We start from the raw sequence: 16,424 nt of genomic DNA on the forward strand, positions 1-16,424 counted from the left end.
GCTAACACTCAACTGTCATTATGATTAAACCACATTCTTTCTTTCCTCCTCAAAATAAAATGATTCTCAGACTAGAGGAATAGAAGGCTGAATCTGAGACACCCCCAGTCTGCAAAATAATCTGCTGCTTGGAAGCAAAGCGCTGTGCCAAGGAGTGCAGCTGCAAGCCGCAGGAGAAAAGTCACCATGCTGCCCTTCTCCTTTAGAACAGAAGGAAACACCACAGAAAGACAGAGCAGGCTTCACAAGCTCAAAATCCAGCACATCAAGCTGGCAAGAGATGATTCTGAACTGCCCTCGTTTACACTCATCTCCACAGTGGGGTCCGTCGTGGAGAGCTGAGAAGGAACTTACTGGCAGAGGCAGGGCCCTTCCCTGCAGCACTCCTTCTGTTAGTTCAGATTTAACTTACACAGAAATCCTAGCAGACGTTCTCACTGAGAACTGCACCTAAAATTCTTCCTTCCAGAGGAAAACAGGCCCAACACGCGGTTGTATACAATGCTTTCATCAAAACGAAGCAGAGATGGCACAGCAGGACAGACCTACTCAGAGTGCATGTTAGAAGCCATTCAAGAACCTAGTCGTTCTTGCTGCAGGTCCCCCGACTTCTGTTAAAAGCTGAACTGTCTCCAGAGCACCTGTTTCCATCAGCTGCCACCATCTAAAACAGCCAGCCTTCCTGCGGTCACCTGGCCCAAACATCCCTTTTGCTCTACGCTTGATTCCTGCAAGAGATCACAGTAAGGGATCACAGTGCTGGCACAGCTGAAACATAAAGGGTGTGCGAGTTCCCTGTTAGCACTCAGTGTGAACAAATCTACCAATGAGCAACACCGTGAATCCTCACTCACCTCAGCAGAGGTCAGCCCGCACCCCAGCCTTCCGCCTATCCACGTGCACATGCACACATGTGCAATGCTCTGCCCCTTCTACACACCCTCATGCACGCAACGCATCTTGTACCCTCCTTAGCATTCACAAACGTGCAAAACATCCCTGGGAACACATATGTGCCAACAAATACCACAAAACATCCCTTTGTCTCCACCTGTGTGCAACCCAACTCCTCACACACCCCTGTGCAAACACACAATTGTGCCACCGCATCCACGCACTATCCGTGTGCTCACACACACTCATGCAACCACATCCCTTGGTGCAGCCCTGTGCGCACACACACAGCCACATGTGCAGCCCCTTCCTTTCACTCCCAAAGTGCACACACACACCGGTACCACAATGTCCTTGCGCAGCTCCAACACTCTGCACACCCCTGTGCACGCACATATACGTGCAGGCTCGTCCTTACACACATACCCACTGACCTACACACACCTGAGCAACCCCACTGATTTGTACACTCATGGACACAAATGTGTGTGCAACACCATTGGTGCACAAATACACACAAACACACAAACTCATGGAACCCCACTGCTTTGTGCAATGCTGTGCACACTCACGTGTGTCATGCACTGATTTCCCAGCCAGTCCTCGTGGGGCCTCTTACTTAGGACGGGAGTGCAGGGGAGCAGCCAGAAGCTGTCTGCATTCCCTGCTGTCTGCTGGGCAGTTTTTCTGGAGATGCTTGGGTTGCTTTGCTTTTCCTTGGGAGGTGGGAATGAGCTTTGGGTTGGAGGCACATCCCGTGCCAGAGCATCCCAATGGCATGCGTGGGATCAGCAGGTCTGTCAGAGAAGTGGGTGAGGTTGCACACCAAGCTGCAGCAGAGGAAGGGGAGGAGGTTCCAGCACAGCTCTGCACCATTCTCTGCCACACTGGGCAGCTTGTTCCTGGCTCAGCAGTGCCATCAGACAAGAAGCAGGGAAGGAAATCAAGGATGGTGGGTACCATCAAACGCTGTCGGTGCATGCCTTCGTAAGAAAAACAGACCCAGAGCTTGTGGGTTGTTTCTGCTTTGGTAGCATTCATGTGCTGTAGCTGAGCAAAAGGTTGTGCTGCTTGAATCTTCTTCTGCAAGAGCCGCCTACCAGTAAATGTCTGCAGAGATAGAGGATGTGACAGAAAGCATTTGTCTCCACGACAGTGTAGTTACACTTGGTCAAGAGAGTGAGAGAGGCAGGCAGCACTGCCTGATGTTGGTCAGGGTGAGCTCCTCCTGCCGCAGCGCGATGATGGCAGGGCTGGAGATGATCTGCAGGGACAGCTCACAGGTGGGAGCCAGGAATGGACACGGTGGGAGGACAGAGGTGTCAGGGAGCAGCCACGGCGTTGAAGAGCATCCAAAAAGCAATAAAAAAAAGCACTGAAAAGCATCACAAAGCCACAGCCAGGAGGCTTGCAGTTTTCATGAGCAGTATCCAGGATGCTAGAGACTATTTGCTGCCATAAAAAATGGTAGCAGAGCTCTCACTGCAGGCATCCCAAAGTCAGGCAAAATGTGAACACATCCAGAGCTCTGCTGCACGCACCCCACAGCCAGAGCGTTGCAAGCTGAGCTGCCTTGCTGTTTCTTGCACTCTTCCCAGTCCCTGTGAATGAAGACTTGGAATGCAGCCAAAGTGTTGATTGAGCACGAGCGTGCCTTTATTCAATGGGACAAAGGAGGGCGTGAGAGGTCCAGGCTTTAAGATGGGACTCATCCTCTGTTGTTAAGGAGGGAGTGGCTCAGAGCTCCTGCTGTTACTTGGAGCCTGGGCCTGGTGGCCTGATTCTATGCCCCCCTCCAAGGGGCTCGTCATCTCCTCTGTGTCGCTGACCTGAGCCTGCATGGTGCTGCTGCTGTTGGGGCATTCAGGCTGTGCTTGGGCTGGGCTGCACTGCAGAAGCACTGGGTCCAGGCTGGTGCCTGTGGTGTCTGGCAGGCTCAGGTCAGCAGCTTCAGCAGGGATGGGATGAATGAGGGCTTGAACTTCGATGACGTTCTTCTCTTGATCACTGCTGTCATATGGAAGGCTTTCACTGGAACTGCAGCATCCTGTGCTTCCCATGAGTTCTCCATTGATGGAAGCGCAGGATGCATCATCGTCACATGCCCTGAGTCTTCGGGGTACATGAGGGCTGGAGTCACCTAGGAAGGAGTAGATGCACAGCGGTTAGTGTCGAACGTTCGCAAGATGAATCATGGAAGAGGTTCTTGACATTTGGCTATGTATGGGTGGTGGGCAGAAGCAAATAGGCTTCTAACAACAGTGTCACTGTCTTGAAAGTGATCCTCGTGCAGGATCCTCCTCGTGAAGGAGGTACAAGCCCACTGAAAGCATGAATTCTAGCTGTGTTGCTCACAAGCAGTGTTTTGAAAGCTGGATTTGCACTCTTACCTGCCAGGACCACGACTTCTGCTTCTGATGGCTCCCTGGCACTGCGCTGCAGTTGGTGTTCGGCCACAGGTGATGGTCTTTGCAGGCAGAGGCAGGAACACCAACTGCCGCAGCGCGATGACTCCATCCTCTTTCTGGGAGAACTTGCTCTGGAGAGAGAAAACAGAGCATGCTGTCAGTCGTGGTGTAGGGTGAAGGAAGAGCTGCTCCGAGCCCTTGACAACAGTTGCCCGTTCCTGGCACTGCCTGCTTTCTGCTGAAACACAGCTTAGAAACGCGCTCTGTTTCAAACAGCAGAGGACGCTTCCATTCCTACAGCTCCGCCCTCAAGTCCTGCTGGCTACATTTCTCTCAACCATGTCAAGCAAGATGTGGAGCATGTGAGCAAAGGCTCCACAGCAGGACAGGACAGGAGCTGGCAGGCTCATATATATATATAATGGACAAAAATTAAACCAATAAAACCCAACCGACCAATGATGATAGGGGCTGGAAAGGGAAGTCCTCTTTACCTTTTAGATGGAAAATCAATTACTGTGTGGAAGTTCCCCTGTACAACTGCGGGGGCTTCCTCCTCTTCTATCTTGCTGCTCTGTGTCACAGTGGGAGAGCTGCTCTGGCCGTTTCTCTCAGCCTGTGCCTCCTGCACGGTGAGCAGCTTCGTGGCAGGAGGAGACACCCACACAGACTTTAGCCCGGCCAGAGAACTGTGCCCTGCAAGGGAAAACCACAGGTAAGAGGGAGGATCAGACAGCAGCAGCACAGCCATCCCAGTTCTGCATTTCTCTCAGACTTGCTTATCCGAGACACTGGAAGACGAGGAGCTCAAACTAACCATGTGCTTAGAGGTATGCTCGTGGCAAAGGACACAGCCACAATTAAGAGCAGCTCAATGTATCAAAATAGGCAAACGAAAACCCTATTAAAACTAGTGGGCAGGGAACTCAGAAAGGTTCGCTGCCACACTTCAATCATGCATCACCTGCTGGCAAAACATCTTAACAGCAGTGACAGTTTTCTCCATGTAAGGTTTGGGTTTGGACACACTAAGGACATAGCAACAGGGTGCCATATTCTAATCTAAGCCCAGAAGCCTGTTGTCTCCTCGACAGTTAGAGCATTTTCAGAGGTCTTAGAGAAGGCCTGGATTGGATCAAGATGTCAGATCAAGATCAAGCTAATGGAGGAAGATGCTCACCCTCTCCCACGGCTGGTGTGGATTTGGAGCAGAAGATGACGTCTGTGTGGCTTATGATGAACTCAACAACAGCCGACTGCGTCTGCAGCTCCATACAGGCAACTTCTCCGCTGGCGCAGGCTGACTGGCTCTGCTGGGATCTGAAGAAAAGGCAGATCTTACAAGTCATTTCCCCAAGATCATTTCCCCAAGTATGAATTTTTGCAGAGAAAAACTGTCAAACTGGGCTCTGGAGACTTCCGCAGTGGGCCATCAGCAATGCCACTGACAAAATTCTCAAGGAAGTTCAAGGACACAATAGACCCATCTAAACATGAGAGCAGAAACTGTCATCTAGAAATTGTGCCCCTGGGGTTGGGAGAGAGCAGAAGTAAGCATGGCGTTGAAACGGAAAAAGAAGTTTACCTTAAAAGGTTTGGAGCCCACACTATCGCTAAATTCTTAGCGTCCATGTTGGTGACGGAGCTGTTCCTGGCTAGAGACGCCAAGTGTCTCATCAGGTATTCCAGCGTCCTGGAAAACAAGAGAGGCAGATGTTCAGCACCAAAAAGCAAGCGGTGCTGCAGTGCACAAAACAAACCTCACTTCATGCTAGTGGTTGTCATTGCTACTGTCCCTGAATATGAAGTAGATAAAACGTTTCCAATGGCACCACGCTGCAGTACCAAGCCCTGCAAAGCACAGCCGCAGCCATTGGCTGCACCAATCGTACCCCCGTGCCAAGGAACTGACCCAATCCATTGACCCAATGCAGCCTTCAGCCGCTTCAGCGTGCACAGGCATGATGTTGCAGGTGTGAGGCAACACCTGGAATCGCATCATTGCCCTCTGAAAGGCAGCAGGGCTGAGCTCAGCAGACCGAGCGCAGCACTGACCTGTAGTGAGGAGCGGGCAGCTGCTGGATGGCTTCCTGCATTCTGTGCATCCGCTCCTCCTCTGTGGCAGCACAAACAGCGTCCTGGAAAAAGGCAGGAAGGGATTCAGACACCAGTCAGGCTGGAGAGCTGCCACAGGTTTGGGAACCATGGGGACAGCGCGCTGGTGGTCAGCACCGAGGCAGACTCGATGCCTTCCAAGAGGCATCAGGGGAACACAGTGGCACACAGCCTGTGTCGTTGAGGTCAAGCAGTGCAAGCTCTGGGGGCTTTACTGCCTGATTGCACAGCACAGCTCCTCGCAGCAGGCATTCCTCTCCAAGTCCACTTTGCTATTAACCCCATTCTACCAATAGCTGGGGAACAGCAAAGGAAAGGGAATTCTCACAAGCATTGTGAATAGCTTAAATAAGCACCTCCTGGCACCACCACAAGTGGCATCAGTGAGAGGCAGGATGTGGCAAAGGCATGCCTCATGGGGCTAACAGAAAGAAGACCTCAGAACTGGGGCACTGCTGCAACCACCAGCCAGGACGCCCAGGGAACAGGTATGTGTCATTTCCAAGACATTGCCCTGAGCTTACCGAGAACTTGTCATACAGTTGGTCGGTCAGGAGAGGGTTCGGGAGCTCCCTGAAGTACAACTTGCACAGGGAGCTCACGCTGTGAAGTTCTCGGACGCTTAGCTCGGGAACCTGCTCCGTATCGAATTCATGGCTGCAGAGAAGGACACAGAATTGGGCAGAGGGCTTTGAGAAAGAGGAAAACAAGTCCAAAGACACACATACAGTCAAGAAAAGGAAGAGGTTCCTCTGAACGCCTGCAGCATGGCACGGGCCCCTACTGACAGCTGTGTCAGTTGCAGCACTCTTACCGTAGTTGCTGGATCCTGGATGCCACGCCGGACAGGCGGTATATCCCCCGCACCACACCATGTTCCTCAATGAATTGAGCGCAGCTCAGGAGGACCTGGGGGACTACAGAACAAGAGCCAGCGGTTAGCTCAGCTTCTTACTTAAGTCCTGGTTCAGGCCGTGCTCTTCTCACATCCCATCCTCTAAGCCCAGCCGGGCTACCGCTTGCTTCCTCCTTACAGGAGAAGGCTGGCAGAGACAGCTGTGAGGATAGTGCACAGAGACGCGTTCTTGGCTTTCCAGAAATGCCACGACCTATCAACAGCCTGGAGAAAGTAATTCTGGCAAAGCCACAGACACTGCAAGTCCCATCACAGCTCCCTGGGGAATGGAAGAATCCAATCTCACATCCAGAAGAGCTAGGGAAAGGATGCAGGATGCTCTCTGTGGCTAGAAGCCTTCCTACGTTTTCAGGCTGAAACAATTTCTGGATATGATCTCCCTTTCAACTTTAGATGCCCAACGGAGAAAGATCTCAGGAATGGGTTGTTCCTTACCATCACGGCCAGAGCGGAGAAGGTGCTCCCCCAGGTCACAGCCAAACACCCCTTCCTTCGTTGGCTCCGGCTCCGTTGCTCTCCTGGGGCGGGCCTTCACCAAGGAACGAAGGAAGGTACTGAGCTTGCCCCGTTTCTTCAGCACTGCACAACAAAACAAAGAAACCAGTTCATTTCAGGCTTGGATCGGTTGGACGAGGCCGATCATAACACATTCGACCGAGCACGTAACAACAGGAAGAACATTCCGAACAAGGACACGCAAGAACGGTTTTCCCCATCCCTGCAACTGCCCAAGGCCAGGTCAGAAGGGGCCCCATACAGCCTGCTCTCATCTCCAGCTAAATGCACAGGCTGGCGACCCAGACTGAGGCAGGGGCCTTGGAGCCTGAGGATCCTTTAGGCCCCTTCCAATCCCAAGCCATTCAAGGAGGATTCTGTGACTTCCCCATGCCCAAGAATAAACACAGTGAGATTGGGCCAGATCTCTGCGTGTTCCGCTTAATGCAGTCCTCTTGCTAAGCTTGCTCATCTCGGGCATTAACAAAACCCCTGAAAGCCAAGCTGTGTCCCCATTTTATTAATCCGCATTGTCAAATGTAAAACACGTACCTGGCTTTGGCAAGGAATTGACAAGGGACTCGGGAACTTTTCCGCTGATGAGTTCCACGCACTCACCAGGGAAAAACCCGACCTGGAACAAGAACAAAAAGACAGGTGGGCATTAGCCCAAGCTCAGCACCAAAGGGAAGGTCCTCTGACACCGACACAGGGCAACTGCTTGCGTCTAGAAGCCGTCCTGTGCAGGCAGAGCAGCTCCAGTCTGAGATTCCTGACTCTACTCAAGTTGTGCTCTCTAGTCGGAAACGTGTGCCTACCTCAAAGCCACGCTTGCCTCTCCACCAGGGGCTCAGCTCCTTTGGTGGCATAGCAACTATGCACACCAAGTCTCCAACCTGCAAGAGATTGAAACATCAATCCCAGCTTCAGCACAGCTGGCAGGAAAGCACAGCTCAAATAACTGCCTGATTCTTTGCTGCAGAATATCCTCAAGCTTGACAGCAAGGGAGACATTTTGAAGGAGTCTTGAGAGTATTCGAAAGGCGTTCACACCCTATACTACTCTCCCGTGCATGACAACAAGGAACGCCTGGAACTGCTTACCTCCAGGGAGAGCTCATCCGGCCCCTGGGCGACGTGGCTCTTAATAACATGGGCTGCCGCAATCGCCGGAACGTTAAGAGATGACACCGCACGCTCCAGCTGTGGCTTCCGCATGTTATCAGCCTGCAAAACAGAGCACAAGCCTTGGTCAGGAGCTGAGGACAAACCAGGAGGATTTCAAGGTGAGGAGCACATCTGCAGAGAAAGCTGCAGCAAATGCGCTCCATCCTTGTCGGGAGCACTTCAGAAGGAGCTGCACATCTCATCACAGTTGTTTCTCTTCCTGGCGTGCATTGCCAGGCCATGCAAAGATGCATCTCTCTCTACCCAGACTAATCAGCAGTGGCACTGGTGCAGACAGGTGGCCAGGCCCTTTTTGGCCCATTCTTTCCTGCAGGAGAGTACATGTGCAGCTCCCTCTGCTGGCTCAACACAGGGAACAAAGACCAGCCAGGGCTTCATACTGTACCTCCGTCGCCGCCACCTCAGGCTCGCGGCTGATCCCACTGCACGCGACACCCATCACAGCAAGTGTGAAGAGCTGGAACAGAGCAGAAACACTTCTGTTTTCTCTGTTCACACAGCACAGTATGGGGACACTTCTTCAGAACTACCCTCGCATGCCCTGCGGCAAAACCATGAAGGGGGACAAAACATGGCACGTACCTGGCAGTGAGATCACCTCAAGCTACCTGCAGCAGTTCCTTGTCGCTTTGCTCAGATGTAATGAGAGCAAAAGCTGCACCGAGGCAGTGGGCGGATGGTGAAGAGAGGAGAGAGAAAGAGCAGGTCAGCGAGCAGGGCTAAGACAGCCATGGAATAACGCACACAGCACAACCGTCCCATCCCCTTGCTGCAAGACATGCTGAGTCTCAGGCTACGTGATGCCTGTCCTCCCAGCAACTTTACGATGCTTCCACAACTAAGTAAAGACGACGACGGAAGAAGCACCGAACGGGTGCCACCTTTACGGATACCCCCTTTGGAACGTGTGTACCGGGGGAAAATTACGTCTGATGGTCAAGAGTAAGCAATACGGTGCTGTGAGCTCCGACAGCCAGGAGTTCTCAACACCTCACTGCCCACCCGTCCATCCCACGTTGGCTCAGCTTACCTACAAGATGCTGCGCACGATGGTGTGAAGAAAAAGGCACTAAAGCCACTAAAGGCACTAAAGGCACAAGAGCAACAAACCAACCAACTACTCCGACCACTAGCTCACCCACAAAGGAGCACAGAACGCACCGCTCCTCCCCTCATTCCAGACGCTTATGACATCACCAAGGGCCAACAGCCTGGTCCACCATGACCCCCCACAAGGCGGGGAGGCAAGACCAAGTGGTCACGTCTGATTCCAACACAACACCACAACATTCCAGAACTCAGTGTGGGCTTGGAATTCTATCCTGGTGTGGCAGCGCAATGGGAGGTGTTAGGGCACAGCTGAAGAACTGACAGACACCGGACGTTTCCAAAGGAGGGTGCCAGATTAACTCTCAGCAGTCTCTTGCAGGGCTCTTTGGGATGCTTCAATCCCATTTTCACTGCCTAGGTCATTTCTAGAAAGTCCAGCCGACAAATGCTCACTTTGTCTGGGGAACGCCTCTATGCATCATGAATGAAAAATAAAATAAAATGGGCACGTGACCTTGTGACCTCTCTGCTCTTGTTGTCAGCCAGACACCTAAGATGAGCATTACGTGTTCGTGCTCCTGAATGAAGATTCACCCAAGTCTGTGTTCCACTCTGCTCCATCTCTGGGTCTAAAAGAAACACAGACAGAGATGATTACAAGATCCTTTGCACATATGAAAGCCCAGGGTGCACACTAATTCTCTTTAGCAAGAAATACTACTTGAGAATTCACAGAATCCACACATAAACTTACTTTCTCTTTAACCCTTTTCCTTTGTACATGATTCCACTATTTATACCCTCAATTAATGATTCATACTGCACATGATGTTATGATGTAGAATATTGACAGCAACAGCACAAAACCATGACAGAATCCACAGACAGTTTTTTGAGAGGTAGTATGAAAGATGAACAGAAAGGAAATAGATTCATTCAAATAACCTACTTAATCCTCTCCCCATCAAAAAGGAAGCCTTCTGGGCACTGTTACAAGCTGCTCCTAGAACAACTTGCACCACAAACTGCGGTACATACATCTTCTTCCCACAGCACCCTCCCCTCTCTGGTTAGTGTCAGATTCACTCAGGTTAAAATACGTGGATCAGAACAGCCATTCAGTTCTGCTGAGGCGGGATCCCACTGCCGGGATGTCCCCCAGTCCCATTTCCTGCTTTTCCCAGCACGGGTGGTGAAGGGAACAGCAACTGACATCACCTACCCAGACTTCTGCAGGGCCTTCCATTCAGTCTCACATCACAGCGAGAAGCAGGAGAGCTCTCGTTGCACAAAGCTCGGGGCTGCAGAAATCAAGGCTGCCTCTAAGGTGGTGCTTCAAACAACATGTGTAATTGGACACGAGACATGAAAGACAGGGCTGCAAGCGCAACATCAGCGCTTCCTGCAGAGCACATCGCACAGCTGTAGGCACACTGCAGAAGACTCACACAGCACCTGAGAGGTAACAGCTCAGGAAGGAAAACCTTACCCTGTGAACACAGCCACAAGCTACTCTCTTCTTCGTGGCCTTCGTTCACACTGAGCATTTCCCTCAAGAGTGCTGCTCAAGGTGATGCTGTCTCCAGCTGTTGGCCACTTGCACTGCTGGACGCTGCACCCACAGCTCATTCTGCTTGAAGTAAAGCCTGCTGGCTTCACTCCAAAGCACAGGCACAGGCCACAGCCTGATCCACCTGCTTTGTCTGAAAAGCTTCTAAAGCTGCTCTCATTGGATCCCTTCTGCTGCTCGTTCTCTCTGGGCAGGAAGCTCTACTCTCACAGCAACAGCCAAGAGCTGGAAGGCTGGAAACGCCTCCAATCCCCACGGATGATTCTGTCTACAAACACAACAGCTGCCTGCTCTTCAGCAGGGGGATGCTCACCCAGCAAAGCGCTCACCCAGCAGATACCTTTTCCATACTCTCAGAGCTGTCATAACAGTGTGCAGCCCTTGGCACTGCATTTCCAATCAAGGTAAACATAGATCTAAGCTACTCCTTCTGTGTTAATACTTAGATTCCCAGTTGCAGTTGGAGCTCGAGAGCTCAACACAACAGATATGACACGAGGTGCAACTGGAAGACGTGTCTCCAAGCCAACAAAAGCCAACTCACCAACCAAGAGCCAGGTCTTGCTAATTCAACTGATCAGAGCATGTGGGAGGGGGCCGGACATCAGACCACAAGTGTCCATTTCCACTGCAGCTCCATCTAGAGAAGAGCACCAATCAGCAGGTGAGAATGAATTCATTCACAGGCTGCACAATGAGTCAGTTCTTTACACAAAAATACCCCACACTGATCCCCACAAAAAAGGGAACGGCAGGAGCTAATACGGACCAAAGAGGTTCTTGTTCCTACGCCTCATCCTCTCACCCCAAGTCCTGGGTGATGCCCACAGGCTTCAAGTCAGGTCTCAAATCCATTGGACTCCTGTCTCTGGATTTGCCCTGGTCTGGCCCAAGCCCCGGTCCTACCATAGGATTGTAGAATTACTCAGGTTGGAAAAGACCTTGAAGATGATCAAGTCCAACCGCAGCCTAACCAGTACCCTAACTCTAAAAGCCCTACACTAAATCATATCCCTGAGTACCACATCCAAATGGCTCTTAAATACAACCAGGGATGGCGATTCAACCACCTCCCTTGGGAGCCTATTCCAGTCACCAATGCCGAGCACAGAGGCAGGATGACTTCCCTAGTCCTGCTCACCACACCATTCCTGATACAAGCCAGGATTCCATTGGCCCTCTTGGCCACCTGGGCACACTGCTGGCTCATATTCAGCCGAGTGTCCATCAGCACACCAAGGTCTCTTTTCTTCTGGGAGCTTTCCAGCCACACCTCCCCAAGCCTGTAGGGTTGCCTGGGGTTGTTGTGACCAAAATGCAGGACCCGACACTTGGCCCTCATGAAACTCATGCCGTTAGCATGAGTTAACCAGATAGACCCTGGGATGCAGACTGCTCTCCAAAGCCCAACTGGACACCAGCACACAAGAAGTTGATCAGATCCATCCCCAAGCAAGCACCAAGCCTCTCCAGGAAACTCTTTGCCATCAGCTCCGTCATCGCCTTTCCTTTCCTCCACACCTCAATCCCAAAGTAGTTCCCACATCTGCCAGCACGTGTTACCTCCCACCTTCTCATCGCACAGTGCTTCAACAGCACCAAATTTGCTTCTGGGGCCCTCCTTCACCTCACTGTGCTAACACTCAACTGTCATTATGATTAAACCACATTCTTTCTTTCCTCCTCAAAATAAAATGATTCTCAGACTAGAGGAATAGAAGGCTGAATCTGAGACACCCCCAGTCTGCAAAATAATCTGCTGCTTGGAAGCAAAGCGCTGTGCCAAGGAGTGCAGCTGCAAGCCGCAGGAGAAAAGTCACCATGCTGCCCTTCTCCTTTAGAACAGAAGGAAACACCACAGAAAGACAGAGCAGGCTTCACAAGCTCAAAATCCAGCACATCAAGCTGGCAAGAGATGATTCTGAACTGCCCTCGTTTACACTCATCTCCACAGTGGGGTCCGTCGTGGAGAGCTGAGAAGGAACTTACTGGCAGAGGCAGGGCCCTTCCCTGCAGCACTCCTTCTGTTAGTTCAGATTTAACTTACACAGAAATCCTAGCAGACGTTCTCACTGAGAACTGCACCTAAAATTCTTCCTTCCAGAGGAAAACAGGCCCAACACGCGGTTGTATACAATGCTTTCATCAAAACGAAGCAGAGATGGCACAGCAGGACAGACCTACTCAGAGTGCATGTTAGAAGCCATTCAAGAACCTAGTCGTTCTTGCTGCAGGTCCCCCGACTTCTGTTAAAAGCTGAACTGTCTCCAGAGCACCTGTTTCCATCAGCTGCCACCATCTAAAACAGCCAGCCTTCCTGCGGTCACCTGGCCCAAACATCCCTTTTGCTCTACGCTTGATTCCTGCAAGAGATCACAGTAAGGGATCACAGTGCTGGCACAGCTGAAACATAAAGGGTGTGCGAGTTCCCTGTTAGCACTCAGTGTGAACAAATCTACCAATGAGCAACACCGTGAATCCTCACTCACCTCAGCAGAGGTCAGCCCGCACCCCAGCCTTCCGCCTATCCACGTGCACATGCACACATGTGCAATGCTCTGCCCCTTCTACACACCCTCATGCACGCAACGCATCTTGTACCCTCCTTAGCATTCACAAACGTGCAAACCATCCCTGGGAACACATATGTGCCAACAAATACCACAAAACATCCCTTTGTCTCCACCTGTGTGCAACCCAACTCCTCACACACCCCTGTGCAAACACACAATTGTGCCACCGCATCCACGCACTATCCGTGTGCTCACACACACTCATGCAACCACATCCCTTGGTGCAGCCCTGTGCGCACACACACAGCCACATGTGCAGCCCCTTCCTTTCACTCCCAAAGTGCACACACACACCGGTACCACAATGTCCTTGCGCAGCTCCAACACTCTGCACACCCCTGTGCACGCACATATACGTGCAGGCTCGTCCTTACACACATACCCACTGACCTACACACACCTGAGCAACCCCACTGATTTGTACACTCATGGACACAAATGTGTGTGCAACACCATTGGTGCACAAATACACACAAACACACAAACTCATGGAACCCCACTGCTTTGTGCAATGCTGTGCACACTCACGTGTGTCATGCACTGATTTCCCAGCCAGTCCTCGTGGGGCCTCTTACTTAGGACGGGAGTGCAGGGGAGCAGCCAGAAGCTGTCTGCATTCCCTGCTGTCTGCTGGGCAGTTTTTCTGGAGATGCTTGGGTTGCTTTGCTTTTCCTTGGGAGGTGGGAATGAGCTTTGGGTTGGAGGCACATCCCGTGCCAGAGCATCCCAATGGCATGCGTGGGATCAGCAGGTCTGTCAGAGAAGTGGGTGAGGTTGCACACCAAGCTGCAGCAGAGGAAGGGGAGGAGGTTCCAGCACAGCTCTGCACCATTCTCTGCCACACTGGGCAGCTTGTTCCTGGCTCAGCAGTGCCATCAGACAAGAAGCAGGGAAGGAAATCAAGGATGGTGGGTACCATCAAACGCTGTCGGTGCATGCCTTCGTAAGAAAAACAGACCCAGAGCTTGTGGGTTGTTTCTGCTTTGGTAGCATTCATGTGCTGTAGCTGAGCAAAAGGTTGTGCTGCTTGAATCTTCTTCTGCAAGAGCCGCCTACCAGTAAATGTCTGCAGAGATAGAGGATGTGACAGAAAGCATTTGTCTCCACGACAGTGTAGTTACACTTGGTCAAGAGAGTGAGAGAGGCAGGCAGCACTGCCTGATGTTGGTCAGGGTGAGCTCCTCCTGCCGCAGCGCGATGATGGCAGGGCTGGAGATGATCTGCAGGGACAGCTCACAGGTGGGAGCCAGGAATGGACACGGTGGGAGGACAGAGGTGTCAGGGAGCAGCCACGGCGTTGAAGAGCATCCAAAAAGCAATAAAAAAAAGCACTGAAAAGCATCACAAAGCCACAGCCAGGAGGCTTGCAGTTTTCATGAGCAGTATCCAGGATGCTAGAGACTATTTGCTGCCATAAAAAATGGTAGCAGAGCTCTCACTGCAGGCATCCCAAAGTCAGGCAAAATGTGAACACATCCAGAGCTCTGCTGCACGCACCCCACAGCCAGAGCGTTGCAAGCTGAGCTGCCTTGCTGTTTCTTGCACTCTTCCCAGTCCCTGTGAATGAAGACTTGGAATGCAGCCAAAGTGTTGATTGAGCACGAGCGTGCCTTTATTCAATGGGACAAAGGAGGGCGTGAGAGGTCCAGGCTTTAAGATGGGACTCATCCTCTGTTGTTAAGGAGGGAGTGGCTCAGAGCTCCTGCTGTTACTTGGAGCCTGGGCCTGGTGGCCTGATTCTATGCCCCCCTCCAAGGGGCTCGTCATCTCCTCTGTGTCGCTGACCTGAGCCTGCATGGTGCTGCTGCTGTTGGGGCATTCAGGCTGTGCTTGGGCTGGGCTGCACTGCAGAAGCACTGGGTCCAGGCTGGTGCCTGTGGTGTCTGGCAGGCTCAGGTCAGCAGCTTCAGCAGGGATGGGATGAATGAGGGCTTGAACTTCGATGACGTTCTTCTCTTGATCACTGCTGTCATATGGAAGGCTTTCACTGGAACTGCAGCATCCTGTGCTTCCCATGAGTTCTCCATTGATGGAAGCGCAGGATGCATCATCGTCACATGCCCTGAGTCTTCGGGGTACATGAGGGCTGGAGTCACCTAGGAAGGAGTAGATGCACAGCGGTTAGTGTCGAACGTTCGCAAGATGAATCATGGAAGAGGTTCTTGACATTTGGCTATGTATGGGTGGTGGGCAGAAGCAAATAGGCTTCTAACAACAGTGTCACTGTCTTGAAAGTGATCCTCGTGCAGGATCCTCCTCGTGAAGGAGGTACAAGCCCACTGAAAGCATGAATTCTAGCTGTGTTGCTCACAAGCAGTGTTTTGAAAGCTGGATTTGCACTCTTACCTGCCAGGACCACGACTTCTGCTTCTGATGGCTCCCTGGCACTGCGCTGCAGTTGGTGTTCGGCCACAGGTGATGGTCTTTGCAGGCAGAGGCAGGAACACCAACTGCCGCAGCGCGATGACTCCATCCTCTTTCTGGGAGAACTTGCTCTGGAGAGAGAAAACAGAGCATGCTGTCAGTCGTGGTGTAGGGTGAAGGAAGAGCTGCTCCGAGCCCTTGACAACAGTTGCCCGTTCCTGGCACTGCCTGCTTTCTGCTGAAACACAGCTTAGAAACGCGCTCTGTTTCAAACAGCAGAGGACGCTTCCATTCCTACAGCTCCGCCCTCAAGTCCTGCTGGCTACATTTCTCTCAACCATGTCAAGCAAGATGTGGAGCATGTGAGCAAAGGCTCCACAGCAGGACAGGACAGGAGCTGGCAGGCTCATATATATATATAATGGACAAAAATTAAACCAATAAAACCCAACCGACCAATGATGATAGGGGCTGGAAAGGGAAGTCCTCTTTACCTTTTAGATGGAAAATCAATTACTGTGTGGAAGTTCCCCTGTACAACTGCGGGGGCTTCCTCCTCTTCTATCTCGCTGCTCTGTGTCACAGTGGGAGAGCTGCTCTGGCCGTTTCTCTCAGCCTGTGCCTCCTGCACGGTGAGCAGCTTCGTGGCAGGAGGAGACACCCACACAGACTTTAGCCCGGCCAGAGAACTGTGCCCTGCAAGGGAAAACCACAGGTAAGAGGGAGGATCAGACAGCAGCAGCACAGCCATCCCAGTTCTGCATTTCTCTCAGACTTGCTTATCCGAGACACTGGAAGACGAGGAGCTCAAACTAACCATGTGCTTAGAGGTATGCTCGTGGCAAAGGACA

General features: G+C 51.8%; 3 protein-coding genes and 2 long non-coding RNA genes across 5 annotated transcripts; all 5 read right to left on the reverse strand.

The window, feature by feature from the left end:
* Window positions 1-627: 627 nt before the first annotated feature.
* On the reverse strand, window positions 628-1,546 carry LOC146762948 (uncharacterized). Its single transcript, XR_014932335.1, has 2 exons — window positions 1,467-1,546; window positions 628-728 (listed from the first exon to the last, which is right to left on the reverse strand). It is a non-coding gene; the product is annotated as an uncharacterized LOC146762948 (long non-coding RNA).
* A 980-nt stretch (window positions 1,547-2,526) lies between these two features.
* LOC146762949 (rho GTPase-activating protein 32-like) lies at window positions 2,527-4,053 on the reverse strand. Its single transcript, XM_085543515.1, has 3 exons — window positions 3,797-4,053; window positions 3,285-3,433; window positions 2,527-3,034 (listed from the first exon to the last, which is right to left on the reverse strand). The coding sequence occupies exons 1-3, from the start codon at window positions 4,051-4,053 to the stop codon at window positions 2,616-2,618; spliced, it is 825 nt and encodes a 274-aa protein (XP_085399641.1). The 3' UTR covers window positions 2,527-2,615.
* Window positions 4,054-4,811: 758 nt separating this feature from the next.
* Window positions 4,812-7,474, reverse strand: LOC146762950 (rho GTPase-activating protein 32-like; the record flags this gene model as incomplete). Its single annotated transcript, XM_085543594.1, has 7 exons — window positions 4,812-4,830; window positions 4,888-4,995; window positions 5,358-5,440; window positions 5,942-6,074; window positions 6,232-6,334; window positions 6,769-6,912; window positions 7,381-7,474. Coding segments are annotated over 7 exons (684 nt in total), but the record flags the coding sequence as incomplete, so codon positions are not given.
* Window positions 7,475-12,898: 5,424 nt separating this feature from the next.
* LOC146762951 (uncharacterized) lies at window positions 12,899-13,817 on the reverse strand. The gene is made up of 2 exons (XR_014932336.1): window positions 13,738-13,817; window positions 12,899-12,999 (listed from the first exon to the last, which is right to left on the reverse strand). It is a non-coding gene; the product is annotated as an uncharacterized LOC146762951 (long non-coding RNA).
* Window positions 13,818-14,797: 980 nt separating this feature from the next.
* LOC146762952 (rho GTPase-activating protein 32-like) lies at window positions 14,798-16,324 on the reverse strand. The gene is made up of 3 exons (XM_085543651.1): window positions 16,068-16,324; window positions 15,556-15,704; window positions 14,798-15,305 (listed from the first exon to the last, which is right to left on the reverse strand). Exons 1-3 carry the CDS (start codon window positions 16,322-16,324, stop codon window positions 14,887-14,889), a joined length of 825 nt encoding a protein of 274 aa, XP_085399777.1. The 3' UTR covers window positions 14,798-14,886.
* Window positions 16,325-16,424: the final 100 nt, after the last annotated feature.

Source organism: Coturnix japonica, chromosome 1 (assembly GCF_054131305.1).
Source record: "Coturnix japonica strain WE chromosome 1, WE-NBRP24, whole genome shotgun sequence".
NCBI lineage: Eukaryota > Metazoa > Chordata > Aves > Galliformes > Phasianidae > Coturnix > Coturnix japonica.